The sequence below is a fragment of the Hypanus sabinus genome, chromosome 12 (assembly GCF_030144855.1).
Source record: "Hypanus sabinus isolate sHypSab1 chromosome 12, sHypSab1.hap1, whole genome shotgun sequence".
NCBI lineage: Eukaryota > Metazoa > Chordata > Chondrichthyes > Myliobatiformes > Dasyatidae > Hypanus > Hypanus sabinus.
This window is the reverse complement of record NC_082717.1, coordinates 96,978,515-96,993,216: the sequence shown is the minus strand read 5'-3', so window position 1 is coordinate 96,993,216 and position 14,702 is coordinate 96,978,515. Positions and strand designations below refer to the sequence as shown.

Genomic DNA, 14,702 nt, shown 5'->3' with positions numbered 1-14,702 from the left:
CTGGACCTATATACCTAAACATATCCACCAGATGCATAGACATATATACTGGACCTATATACCTAAACATATCCACCAGTGTGTATAGACATTTATACTGGACCTATATACCTAAACATATCCACCAGTGTGTATAGACATATATACTGGACCTGTATACCTAAACATATCCACCAGTGTGTATAGACATATATACCAGACCTATATACCTAAACATATCCACCAGTGTGCATAGACATATATACTCAGTGGTCACAGATACCTGTACACCCACTTGTTTTATGCAAATATCTAATCAGCCAATCACATGGCAACAACCCAATGCATAAAAACATGCAGACATGATCAAGAGGTTCAGTTGTTGTTCAAACCAAACATCAGGATGGGAAAAGAAATGTGACCTAAGTGACTTTGACCATGGAGTGATTGTTGGTGCCCAACAAAGTGGTTGAACTACCTCAGAAACTGCATATTTCCTGGGATTTTCACATACAACAGTCTCTAGAATGGTGCAGTAAACAAAAAGGACATCCAGTGAGTGGCTGTTCTGTGGGTGTTAACTGAGAATAATGAGAGAGCTCAGAGGAGAATGGCCAGACTGCTTCAAGCTGACAGGAAAGCGACGGTAACTCAATAACCACATGTTACAACAGTGGTGTGCAAATGAGCATCTCTAAATACAGAACACATCGGACCTTGAAGTAGATGGGCTACAGCAGCAGAAGACCATGAATGTGCACTCAGTGGCCACTTTATTAGGTACTGGAGGTAGCTAATAAAGTGGCCACTGAGTGTATACTGCGTTTACTGAACTATACAACTGCTAGCGGAGAAAAATAATATATTTTCTTTAAAGCTTTGGTACAGATGAAATGTATTTTAATAGTAACCACTTCTCCTCCCAGTTCAGCAGTTTATTAAGACAGAATGAAATTTTAAAAAATGTTTCCTTACTTTCTGAAGCCGGTAGTAATGAACAGGCACATCCTCTAAAAGACAAGCCTCTTTAATAAACCTCAGCATCGCCTCCTTTGAAGTCAATCCACGCTGCTCTCTGTGCATTTTTGGCACGTGCTTCAAAATATACTCACAGCCCCTTTTTCTAATTACCTACATACAAGAAAGTAAACAGTATTACAATAAAAACACAAAATGCTGGCAGAACTCAGCAGGCCAGACAGCATCTATGGGAGGAGGTAGTGATGACGTTTCGGGCTGAAACCCTTCATCAGGAGTGAAGTAACATGGGATGGTGGAGAGGGGATAAGAAGTGGGGGGAGGGATGAAGTAGAGAGCTGGGAAGTGATGGGCTGAAGGGAAATGGGCTGGGGGAAGGTGGAGAATTATGGGAAATAAAAGAGAAAGAAAGGTAGAGCTGGGGGAAGATTATAGTGAGGGGGGAAAAAAGAGAGATAAAGTGAACCTGACTAAAATAATAGATAGGGATGGGGGTAAGGGGGGCAGGGGTATCAACGGAGATCTGTGAGTTGGATGTTCATGCCAGCAGGTAGGAGGCTACCTAGGCGGGAGATAAGGTATTGCTCCATCGACCTGCGTGTGGCCTCATCTTGACAGTAGAGGAGGCCATGGACAGACATGTTGGAGTGGGAGTGGTCTGTGGAATTGAAGTGTGTAGCCACAGGGAGATCCCACCACTGCTGGAGGACTGAGCGCCGGTGTTCGGCAAAACGGTCTCCCAGTCTGCGTTGGGTCTCCCCAATGTATAAATGGCCACATCGGGAGCTTTATATGGTCACAGTATATCACCCCAGTTGACTCGCAGGTGAAGTGGTGCCTCACCTGAAAGGACTGTCTGGGGCCTGGGATGGTGGTGAGGGAAGAAGTGTGGGGACAGGTGTAGCACTTCTTCCGTTTGCAGGGATGAGTGCCCGGAGGGAGGTCGGTGGGGAGGGATGGGGGGGATGAATGGACAAGGGAGTCGCGTAGGGAGCGATCCCTGCGGAAAGCTGAGAGTGGGGGGGAGGGGAAGACATGGCCGGTGGTGGGATCACGTAGGAGGTGGCGGAAGTTACGGAGGATTATACATTGAGTATTACAATATTTTATTTAAAGCTCTGAACACTACAATTAATGTGGGCAATAATAAAATAGAAAAGCTAGAGACAATCACAGGTCAGGCAACATCTGTGGAGAAAGACACAAAATTTAGGTTTTAGGTTACTGGCTCCTCATCAGCACTGGTAAAAGTTACAGACAAGAAAGGTTAAAGTTATTGGAAAACAAGCAGCTGCAGCGTTTGCTTTTGAGTTTTTATACATTGTACGCAGTATCGTAGCGTAGCGAGTACCAATTGGGTTTCCTCTCACACTCACAAAGGACATATGGGTTAGGGTAAGTGAGTTGTGGGCACACTGTGTTGGCACCAGAAGCATGCGGGCTGCCACCAACACGTCCTCAGACTGATGTATTTCACTGTATGTTTTGCTATATGCCGATAAAGCTAATTTTTTCTCCTTTGTTTGCACTAGTGAAAATATATAAAATAAAATAGAACAATGAATGCAGTTTGCTTCACTTTAAATAAGTTATTTAATTGTTTATTTGCACAAGTTCCAAAACACAAAACCTATATTGGATGCACTTTTGCCATTGGTTGTTTGTCCTTGTCCACATTGGATATTTGTTAGTATTATGTATAGTTTTCATAAATTCTATTGCATTTCTTTATTTTCCCTCAGTAACTCATATCCATAAAGATTATGGAGAGAAGTCTATCATTCAGAAACTTTAAGTACACGTATGAGCTCTCTACATACATACAACCATAAGACATAGGAGCAGAATTAGGCCATTCAGCCCATCAAGTCTGCCCCACCATTCTATCATGGCTGATTTATTTTACCTCTCAACCCCATTTTCAGTAGCATAGTGGTTAGTACAAAGCTTTATAGTACCAGTGACGTGGACTCAATTCCCACCAGGGTCTGTAAGGAGTTGGTACTTTCTCCTTGTGACCATGTGAGTTTCTTCCAAGTGCTTAGGTTGCCTCACATAGTCCAAAGACATACCGGTTGGTAGGTTAATTGGTCATTGTAAATTCTCCCATGATCAGGCTAGGGCCAAATAGGGGTTTGCTGGGTGGCGCAGCTTGAGGGCCTATCCTATTCTGTGCTGTATCTCAATAAATAAATAAATCGGTCCTCTGCCTTCTCCCCATAACCTTGATGTCCTTACTAATCAACAACTTATCAATCTCCACTTTAAATATACCCATTGACTCGTAGATGCGATGAACATTTGCACTGCTAATCATCAAACACTGACAATAATCAACCAGATGAATTATTCTTACCCATTCAGGGAAATAACACCGAGGTTCAAAGTAGCTCCCAGTGTGCACATTCTTTTTGTAATTTCCCATGTCAGCCTGCAATGCATACGCCGTAAGCAAAAAATAGGCTTCTTCTTTGCTTGTGCAGCTAGAGTTCAAGACTTGCTCTTTGAGTTGGCAATAATAGAAGTGCCTTGCCTTCTTGTCACTGTAGAAACATGGAACATCTTACCATGGTTAGTTAACAAAGTAAATAGTTGCTGATAAACTAATATTGATAGTGGTTATCTGCAGGTTAAGAAGATTTTAAATAGCAAAGATAAAACTTAGCTTTATTTGTCACGTACAGCGAAACATATAGTAAAAACTATCTTTTGTGGCAAATCAAATCAGCTAGGATTCCGCTGGCCAGCCTGTAAGTGTCGTCACACTTCTGTCACCAACATAGCTTGCCCACAACACACTAACACATCTTTGAAATGTGGGAAGAAACTGGAGCACTTGGACATGGTCATGGGATGAATGTACAAATACCTTCCAGACTGAACCTTAACTGGTTACCTATGGTGGGTGGGGACCAATTAGACAAGCTTTTCTTGTCCAGTACAATCTTCAACCTTCCTGCATGATACTTTCTGGATATCAGATAACCAATGAACATGACAGTGGCATAGCCAACAATTAGTATTATTTTTAATGGAGGAGCAGAGTTAGGCCATTTGGCCCTTCAAATCTACTTTGCCATTTCATCATGGCTGATCCATTTTGCTCTAAACCCCAATTTTCTGTCTTCTCCCCAAAGCCCTTCATGCCCTGACTAATCAAGAATCTAACAATCTCTGCTCCTGCCTTCTTTCTGTTTCCCTTCATACCCTGACTAATCAAGAACTTATCAACCTTTGCCTTGAATACTCCCAATGATTTGGTCTCCACTGCCTCCTGGAACAATAAATTCCACAGATTCACCACTCTCTGGCTAAAGAAATTCCTCCTCATCTCGATTCAAAAGGATGTCCCTCTGCTCTAAGGTTGTGTCCCCTGGTTTTAGACTCTCCTATCATAGGAAACATCCTGTCCTCATCCATAGGTTTCAATGAGGTCAGCCCTCCTTCTGAATTCCAGCAAGTTTAGGCCAAAGCCATCAAATACTCCTCATATGACAAGTCCTTCAATCCTGGAATCATTCTCCTTTGAGCTCTCTTCAAAGTCAGCACAACCTTTCTTAGATAAAGGGCCCAAAACTGCTCACAATACTCCAAGTGAGGCCTCACCAGTGCTTTATAAAGCCTCTACATTAACTCTTTGCTTTTAAATCCTTGTCCTCTTGACCATCACACTGAGCACGGGGGGCCCCCCAGGGCTGTGTGCTCAGTCCACTGCTGTTCACCCTGCTGACCCATGACTGTGCTGCAACACACAGCTCAAACCACATCATCAAGTTCGCTGATGACACGACTGTGGTGGGTCTCATCAGCAAGAACGATGAGTCAGCTTACAGAGAGGAGGTGCAGTGGCTAACGGACTGGTGCAGAGCCAACAACCTGTCTCTGAACGTGAACAAAACAAAAGAGATGGTTGTTGACTTCAGGAGGGCACGGAGCGACCACTCCCTGCTGAACATCGACAGCTCCTCGGTAGAGATGGTTAAGAGCACCAAATTTCTTGGTGTTCACCTGGCAGAGAATCTCACCTGGTCCCTCAAAACCAGTTCCATAGCAAAGAAAGCCCAGCAGCGTCTCTACATTCTGCGAAGGCTGAGGAAAGTCCATCTCCCACCCCCCCACCCTCATCACAATCTACAGGGGTTGTATTGAGAGCATCCTGAGCAGCTGCATCACTGCCTGGTTTGGAAATTGCACCATCTCAGATCGAATGACCTTGCAGCGGATAGTGAGGTCAGCTGAGAAGATCATCGGGGTCTCGCTTCCCTCCATTACAGACATTTACACTACACGCTGCATCCACAAAGCAAACAGCATTATGAAGGACCCCACGCACCCTCATACAAACTCTTCTCCCTCCTGCCATCTGGGAAAAGGCACTGAAGCATTTGGGCTCTCATGACCAGACTATGTAACAGTTTCTTCTCCCAAGCCAGGGTATTGAGGGTATTGACTCCTCAATACCCAGACACCAACTGACACCAACTTACCGCTCTCTACTGTGCCTATTGTCCGGTTTATTATTTATTGTAATGCCTGCACTGTTTTGTGCATTTTATGCAGTCCTGGGTAGGTCTGTAGTCTAGTTTTTTTCTGTGTTGTTTTTACGTAGTTCAGTATAGTTTTTGTACTGTTTCATGTAGCACCATGGTCCTGAAAAACATTGTCTCGTTTTTACTGTGTACTGTACCAGCAGTTATGGTCAAAGTGACAATAAAGAGTCACTTGACTTGATAAATACTAACTGCATTTGCCGCCTTCACCACTGACTCAACCTTCATGTTAACCTTTAATGAATCTTGCACAAGGACCCCAAAGCCCCTTTGCATCTCAGATTTTTTGAATTTTCTTTCCATTTAGAAAAATCTGCATTTTTACTTCTCCTACCAAAGCATGGCCATACAATTCCCGGCAATGTACAGTCCAGGCAGTCCTCGGGTCACGTACAAGTTCTGTTCCTGAGTCCGTCTTTAAGTCGTAACAAGTACATCCGGTATTATTTAGCATTAGTTAGTCAAACGTTTGTCTTAGTATATAGTATATATTTTACCTTTCCATGCATATAAAACTTAAGAAATGTATGTATTCCAATAATTAAACCACTGTGTTGTTTAGTAATAATTGTAGCTTTCATTGGGGCAGGGCCTTTCACATGCTCCATTATTCTCACTTTATCCGTTATCCTTTAAAATTGTTCCGATCGTTGACCGACTGTAGCCTAATGATTTTCCAATGACAGATGGCATTTCACCACTTTCTAAACACTTTATTATTTCCACTTTATTTTCAATTGCTTCCCGTCAATGGATCAGAAACACTGTGGGCGGCGGGTCCCGAGCTCTGCTGGCTCCTGAGGTCCGCTGGGTCCTAAGGACCACCGCACTGAATTCCCTGGGTCTGCACTGAGATAGGTTAAATGGGACAAGTGGGGTCTTGGTGGGTTTGGGTATTTGATCCTCCACAATATTCCACGTAGAAATTTAAACTGGAGGTGGCAGTGTTTTTTTAACAAGGTCAAGTTGCAGTCTGTCACTAGATTGAACTCGGGAACCACCATTCTCCAGCCCGGTGCTGACCTCACTGCGCACCAGCCGACCAGAACGGGGTGGGGGGGGGGGTGGTCTGGGTGAATCTTTCTAAGAAAAATTTAAGCCAAATACAAAGTTAAACACTCAATACAGTGTCAATGGCAATGACTTAAAATGGTGGACGGCGTCGTGATCTGACTTAAAATGGTGGGCAGCGTTTTCCTTCCTCGGTTCGCAAGTACGAGTTGTCTGTAAGTTGGGTGTTCGTAACTCAGGGACTACCTGTATTCCACCTGCCACTTATTTGCCCAATCTCCTAAACTGTCTGAGTCTTTCTTTAGCCTCCCTGTTTCCTCAACACTACCTGCCCCTCTACCTAATTTTTGTATCATCTGCAAACCTGGCCATAAAGCCATCAACTCCATCATCCAAATCATTGACTATGTTGTAAAAAGAAACAGTCCCAACATGGACCATTGTGGAACATCACTATTCACCACCAGTCAACCAGAAAGGGCTCCCTTTTTTCCCCACTCTTTGCCTCCTGCCAATCAGCCAATGTGCTATCCATCCACCTATCTTTCCTGCTATAACATGTTAAATAACCTCATTCTGTGGCACCTTGTTAGAGGCCTTCTGAAAAGCCAAGTACACAACATCCACCAAATCTCCTTTGTCTATCCTACTCGTTATTGCCTCAAAGAATTCCAACAGATATGTCAGGCAGGATTTTCCCTTAAAGAAACCATGCTGACTACAGTCTAAACACATGTGCCCCCATGCACCCCAAAACCAAATCTTAACAATCAACTTCAACATCTTCCCAACTACTGAGGTCAGGCTAACTTGGGGGACCGCTTTGTTGAGAACATCCACACCACCTGCCACAAGCAGGACTTCCCGGTGGCCAAACATTTTAATTGCAATTCCCATGTGCCAAGATAAGGTCACCCTCAGAGTGGAGGGGAAACACCCTATATTCAGTCTAGGTAGCCTCTAACCTGATGGTATGAAACTCAATTTACCTTTCCAGTAAACAAATTCTCCGCATCCTCTTTATTCCCCCTCTGACATTTTACCTTTTCTCACCTGCCTATTACTTTAACCAGAGTCCCTTCCTCCTTTCCTTTCTCCTATTGTCCACTCCTCTCCTATCGGATTCCTTCTTCTCCAGCCCTTGACTTTTCCCACACACCTGGCTTCACCTATCGCCTTCCAGGTAGCCTCTTTAGTTGCCTTCTGTTGGCTTTTGAAAACTTTCCAATCCTCTCACTTTGCACTAATTTTTGTATGTCCTCTCTTTGGCTTTTATGTTGGCGTTGACTTCTCCTGTCAGCCATGGTTGTGTCATCCTGCCTTTAGAATATTTCATCTTCTTTGTGATATATCTATCCTCCACTTTCTGAATCTCTCCCAGGAATTCCAGCCGTCACCGCTCTGCCATCATCCAGGCTAGTGTTCCTTTCCAATCAGATCTGGCCAGCTCCTCTCTCATACCTCCGTAATATCCTTTACTCCACTGTAATACTGACTTTAGCTTCTCCTTCTCAAACTGGATGGTGAATTTTATAATATTATGATCACTGGCCCACTACGGGTTCTTTGACCTTAAGCTCTCTGATCAATTCTTGTACATTGCGCAATACCCAATCCAGAATAGCTGATTCCCTAGTGGGCTCAACCATGAACTGCTCTAAAAAGCCATCTCGCAGGCGTTCTAGAAACTCACCCTCCTGGAATCCAGCTCCAATCTGATTTTCTTAATCTACCTGCATACTGAAATACCCCATGATTATTGTAACATTGCCCCTTTGGCATGCATTTTGTATCTCTTGTTGTAATTTGTAGGCCACATCTTTACTACTCTTTAGGGATCTGTATACACCATTTGATATGGAGGGTCACTGCACAGTACCAGAAAAAAACTGCAGAAAGCTGCAAACTCAGCAGCAAGGACATCTTCAAAAGGCGAGAACTCAAAGAGGCAGCATCCATCATTAAGGACTCCCACCACCCAGAACATGCCCTCTTCTCATTGCTACCATAAGGGAGGAGGTACAGGAGCCTGGAGACACCCGCTCAACATTTCAGCAACAGTTTCTTTCCCTCCGCCATTATACTTCTGAATAAACAATTAACCCATGTACAGCACATCACCATTTTTCCTTCTTTTTTGCTCTCTTTTTGCATTACTAATTTTATGTATACTTGTTTGTTGGTTATGTGCTGTGTCGTATGACATGAGCAATCGTCGTCTTTTCATGACCATAACTGTTCTTGGCAAATTTTTCTGCAGAAGCAGTTTGCCATTGCCTTCTTCTGGGCAGTGTGTTTACAAGCGACTCCAGCCATTATCAGTACCCTTCACAGATTGTCTGCCTGGTGTCAGTGGTCACATAACCTTGACTTGTGATATGCACCAGCTGCTCATATGATCATCCTCCACCTGCTCCCATGGCTTCACATGACCCTGATTGGGGGGCTAAGCATGCGCTACACCTTGCCCAAGGGTGACCTGCAGACCAGTGGAAGGAAGGAATGCTTTACACCTTCTTCGGTGGAGATGTATCTCCACTTCCACCCGCTACTCTTTATACATACGCTGTAAATATAAATTATATATTTTATTGTAATTTATTGGTTTTTATTAGGTATTGCAATGACCTGCTGTCACAAAACAACAAAGTTCATAACCTATGCCAGTTCTGAACCCTAAAATGTGATCCTTCCCCACCAAGCCAATTAGTCCCAAACCCTACTTTGCTTGCAACAGGTACCTGCCTCAAATTTTCAGATTTCTACTTTTATAAAACACTTAATTTGCTCTATGTTTGTTATAAGTATAAAAACAGACCCAGAAGGTAATTGTTTTTTATTTATATTTGCAAATCTGTTAAATATAGGAAGTCAATACCTTATTACTTTTCCATTTTCTACATAGTACTGCACTCTTAAACAAACGACAAATGGAGAGCCAACCTTTTCATCGTTCTGTTGGAAAAGAGGAGATGACAGAAGGAAGTGAGATTACTAGAATTTAAAATATGCCAAAATTAAAGGCTTCTTGCATTCTAACCCTCCAGAATGAGAATAGGGAGGCTGGGGCTGAAGAACCATTCTACAAAATGGTGGGTTGTCGAGATATGTTCAAGGGCAAACTATTCAACAAAACCATTGCTTCCTGGCTTGATTTAAGGACTGGTAAGGGAATGCTACAATGAGTGCTGCTGGAATGAAGCAGCATCAATCATCATGGACTCTGATCATCCAGGCCAAATTCTCTTCTCACTGCTACCATCAGGAGCGGCCTTAGGATCCATACCACCAGGTTTAGGAATCAGGAACAGTTATTACCCTTCGACCAACAGGCTCCTGACCCACAGTGGATATTTTCACTCACCTCAACACTGAACAAGTTCCATAACCAATGGCCTCACTTTCAAGGACTTTACAAACTCACGTTCTCAATATTATTAATATTTTTATTATTATTATTTGTTTTGTATCTGCACATTTCTTTTCACACACTCGTTGCCTGTCCATCTTTGTATGTAGATGTTCATTGATTCTATAGTATTTCTTTGTTCTACTGTCAATACTGGCAAGAAAATGAATTCAGGGTGATATATGGTGACATACAGTATATGTACCTTGATAATATAATAAATTTACTTTGAACTTTCACAAACAATTCACCAAAACAAGAAGTTTCTTAACTTGATTCGAAATAATCCGAGTTTAAATAATGCATGCTACGTACATAGTTTTAACACTTTACTGGCTTGTATTGATTTTCAGCCTACAGGCCTCTATGCTGTAGTCAAAAAATGATGCATCTGAACATCTCCCCTGCTGCTTGGCTCAGGAGTGGACAACAAACATGATGAGCCAGTCCCTTGTTTATACTTTGAGGATGACTGAGAAATGTGCTGCAATTTTTCAGCTGATTGGGCTGCTGACCTTGAATGACCCTTTTTTCACAATTGAGGGATGAGTGTTTGGATCAAGCTGTCAGAGAAGGCAGTGGAGGCAGATACAATGCAGGCAAATTTTGTGAAGTTTGGTTAAGTACCTTGATGGGAGGGGTACGAAGGGTTATGGTCCAGGTACAGGTCAATGGGACTAGGCAGAATAACAGTTTGGCACTGAATAGATGGGCTGAAGGGACTGTTTCTGTGCTGAGGTGCTCTATGAAATGAAGCTAGCATAGATAGGCATGAATAAGTTAGGTTGAAAGGACACACTTCTGTGCTGTACAATTCTATCATTCTATGAAATGGTAATCCCAGGGAAGTAGCCTAATTTTACTTTTAATTTACTTGATAGTTTTAATTTCTTTTTCTAGTAAATTTAGTAAATTCATTATTTTTCAGAGTTTTCATTAATATTTTGAACAATTTTAAGTGAAAAACTGTTCAGAGGTCTTTGATGGTTGAGCAGCCTCACTTAAGGACCTCAGCACCTGCCACATGGGGACCAATTAATTTCCTCAGCCAGAGGCCAGTGAACCTGTGGAATTCATTGCCACAGACTGCAGTGGCAACCAAGTCATTGGGTGTATTTAAAGTGGAGGTTGATAGGTTCTTGATTAGTCAGGGTGTCAAAGGTTACGGGGAGAAGATAGGAGAATGAAGTTGAGAGGGATAGTAAATCACCCATGATGGAATGGCAGAGCACATTGATGGGCAGAGTGGCCTCATCCTGCTTCTCTGACGTGTGGTCTTATGAACTATTTGACTTTCCCAGCTCTGCTCTGCAGGATAAGTGTAACATCCAGGGTTACAGTTCACCTAGCCATGTAAGGTCATGAAAAGTGCAATCTTTGTGATATGAGTGGTGAGATTCAGTCAGAATGGGAGGATCACTGTGTACATAATCAAAGGTGTTGTCAAAGTGAAGAATACACTCAGTGGCCACTTTATTATTACCTTGTGCACCTGGTAAAATAGCCACTGAGTGCACGTTTATGGTCTTTTGTTGCTGTAGCCCATCCACTTCAAGATTTGAGATACTCTTCTACACAGCACTATTACAACGGTGGTTATTTGAGTTACTATTGCCTTCCTGTCACCTTGAACCAGTCTGGTTGTTCTTCTCTGACCCCTCTCATTACAAGTTGTTTTTGCCCACCGAACTGTCACCCACTGGATATATTTTGTTTTTCACATCATTCTCTGTGAACTCTGGGGCAGAGGTTCTTAACTTGGGGTCCACGGATCCTCAGGGGTCTGTGATAGACTCCAAGAGGTCCATGAACTTGGATGGGAAAAAATTACATCTTTATTTTCACTAACCTCGAACTGAAATTTAGCATTTCCTTCACAGATGACCATAGGCAACAAACCACAGTAGTAGCAGTCCCTGTGACTTTGTTACTTCTGTAATCCCATGAATTACATTTTCTATATTTAAATACATTATTCTGAGAAGAGTCCATAGTCTTCACCAGACTGCCAAAGGGGTCCATGACATAGAAAAGGATAAGAACCCCTGACCTAGAGGTACATAATGAAGTGGATGGAGCATAGGTGCTCGGCGAAGCCATCTCCCAATCTATGTCGGGTCACACCAACACACACACAGACACTCAAAGTCACATGCAAAGGCATATTTGTAGATCTGTTATTTTATAAAATGAACAATGAAGGATTGTACACCAGGACACCTGAAATGCTTGAACATTTGTTGCCAAGAATGTATCAGAAAGTAAGTAAGACTTACTTTGCTTGTTTCTTTCTTCCATTCCTTGGGAAAATATTTGTTTAGCTTCTGCTCCAAGTCCATGAAAATGTGTTCATTGTCTAAAAAACATGGATGTAGTGATTAGTTATTCACTTTTAGAGTAGTTTACTGTAGATTATTTATAACAAAATCAATGGAAAATATGACCTGCATTTCACTCTGAGTTATGCAGTTTCAGATAGTACTGTGTCTGTGCTGTCAGGGCATGCCCTCTATTCACTGCTACCATCAGGAAGGAGGTACAGGAGCCTAAAGGCACACACTGAGTAGTGATTCAGGAACAGCTTCTTTTCCCTCTGCTATCCGATTTCTGAATGTGCATTGAACCCATGAAAACTACCTCACTACTTTTTTATATCTTTTTGCACTGCTGATTTAATACATATATTTACTTACTGTAATTCACAGATTTTTTTCCTCTTTATTATTTTGTGTGGAATGCTCTGCCACAGACAGCTAAGGAGGCCAAGTCCATGGCTATATTTAAAGCAGAAGTTGATAGTTTCCTGATTGGTCAGGGCATCAAAGGTTATGGGAAAAAGGCAGGTGTATGGGGTTGAGTGGGATCTGGGATAGGCCATGGTGGAATAGTGGAGCAGACTCAATGGGCTGAACAGCCTAATAATGCTTGTAGGTCTTATGTATTGTATTGTACTGCTGCCTCAGAGTTAACAAATTTCCCAACATATGCTGGTGATGTTAAACCCAAATCTGATTCTGATTGTAAAGGATGCCATTTAGTTCTCTGCTCTCTCTACAGAGCCTACAAGTTATTTTTACTCAATTATCGCACTAATTTTCTTTTGAAAATCCTGACTGACTGTTTCTGTGACCCTTACACACAATGATTCCCAGATTATAACCTCTCTGTGTATTAAACAATTTTTACTCACATCATCTGTTTCCTTTACCTAGCACTTTTGAATTATGATCCTGTTCTTGAATCAAGTGGTATTCATCCTTATAGACACTTTACTGTCCTAAACTTTCTTTTACTTTACTAAAAGCATAGCAGTTAGCACAACTTTACAGTAGCAACTGTAAGATTGGAGTTCGATTCCCACCACTGTCTGTGAGGACTTTGGACATTTCTCTCCATGACTGGCTGAGTCTCTATTCCTCCCACATTCCGAAGACATTCAGGTTAGGATTAGTGAGCTGTGGCCATGTTATGTTAGAGTTGGAGGAGTGGTGACACTTGCAGACTGCCCCCAGTACAATGCTCACACAAATGGTACATACAGTATACACATGACAAACTTTAAACTTTAACCTTTGCACTATAAGCATAATCTTGCTGATGACATGGGGCTTCATCACATGACCCTACAATATGAGGTGGAATCATCAATATGTTAATGAAGGCATTCAATTTGAACAGCATATTTCATTGGCAAATATCAACAAACTAATAAACCACAAACTGATCAGAATGTTGATGCACAGAGAACCATTCTTTTCATTTCTTTGCATTCTGAATTCCTCTGAGATCTGGAAGTTTAACCAACATTTCTTACTATCCCTGTGAAAAGATGTGGGGAGACATTTTCTTGAACCACTGCAGTCTTTGCAGTCAATGTACTCGCACAGTTCTGTTGTCAAGGAAGTTCCTGAATTTCAACCCAGCAATTATGAAGTGTTGATATATTTCCAAACCAAGATAAAGATTAAAGAGATTCAGCTTTCATTTATCACTTGTGCATTGAAACGTACAGTTAAATGCATTGTTGTGTTAAATCAAATCAGCTGGGGTTGTGCTGGGCACCCCACAAGTGTCACCACACTTCCAGTGTCAACACAGCATGCCCACAACTTACCAACACTAACCATACATATTGGACTGTGAGAAGAAACTGGCACACCTGGAGGAAACCCACGTGGTCACAGGAGAACATACAAACTCCTTACCTTGAACCCCAGTCGGTGAAAGCTGGTTCTGCAAAGCAATTGTGCTGACAAGATAGTAGTATTTCTGTATACCCCCCCCCCCCCCGCAGCATTTGCTCTTTCACAGAAACCATTGGTTTGGAAGACGCAGCTGAAATAACCCAGGTGAGTAAGTGCAGTGCATTTGGAGATGCATCATTGTATTGCAGTGAAGGAAAAGCATGTTTCGGGCCATGCAGAGGGTACCAAACAACAGGCTGTTTTATCCTGGATAGTGTTGATTTACACTGGTCGAGGCAAGTGGACAGCATTCCTACGTAGTTCTGGAGTTGTGCCTTGTCGTTGGTAGAAAGATTTGACATGTCAACGAGCGAATCACTTACCACAGGATTCTTACCAGGTCTTCTATCCCTAGTCTGTACATGTGGCTGGCTCATTAATCTGTTAGATAATAGTGACCCAGAGACAGTGACAGTGTCGTTTGCCCAGGAGACTTTTAAAAATTTCATTGCTAATGGAACCATAATGCACAGAAGACCATAAAGCCATAAGTCCCAAGAATTAGGCCATTTGGTCCAATGAGTCTACTCT

General features: G+C 42.4%; 1 protein-coding gene across 9 annotated transcripts in view; it reads right to left on the bottom strand.

The window, feature by feature from the left end:
* zgc:172136 (uncharacterized protein LOC566376 homolog) overlaps positions 1-14,702 on the bottom strand; it is a 93,638-nt gene that overhangs the window by 29,400 nt on the left and 49,536 nt on the right. For all 9 annotated transcript variants that reach the window (XM_059986508.1, XM_059986506.1, XM_059986509.1 and 6 more), the window contains 4 exons: positions 12,204-12,283; positions 9,397-9,473; positions 3,314-3,500; positions 955-1,110 (listed from right to left, as the gene is read on the bottom strand). In XM_059986508.1, the coding sequence (XP_059842491.1) occupies positions 955-1,110; positions 3,314-3,500; positions 9,397-9,473; positions 12,204-12,283 (500 nt within the window). The remainder of the gene's footprint in view (positions 1-954; positions 1,111-3,313; positions 3,501-9,396; positions 9,474-12,203; positions 12,284-14,702) is intronic.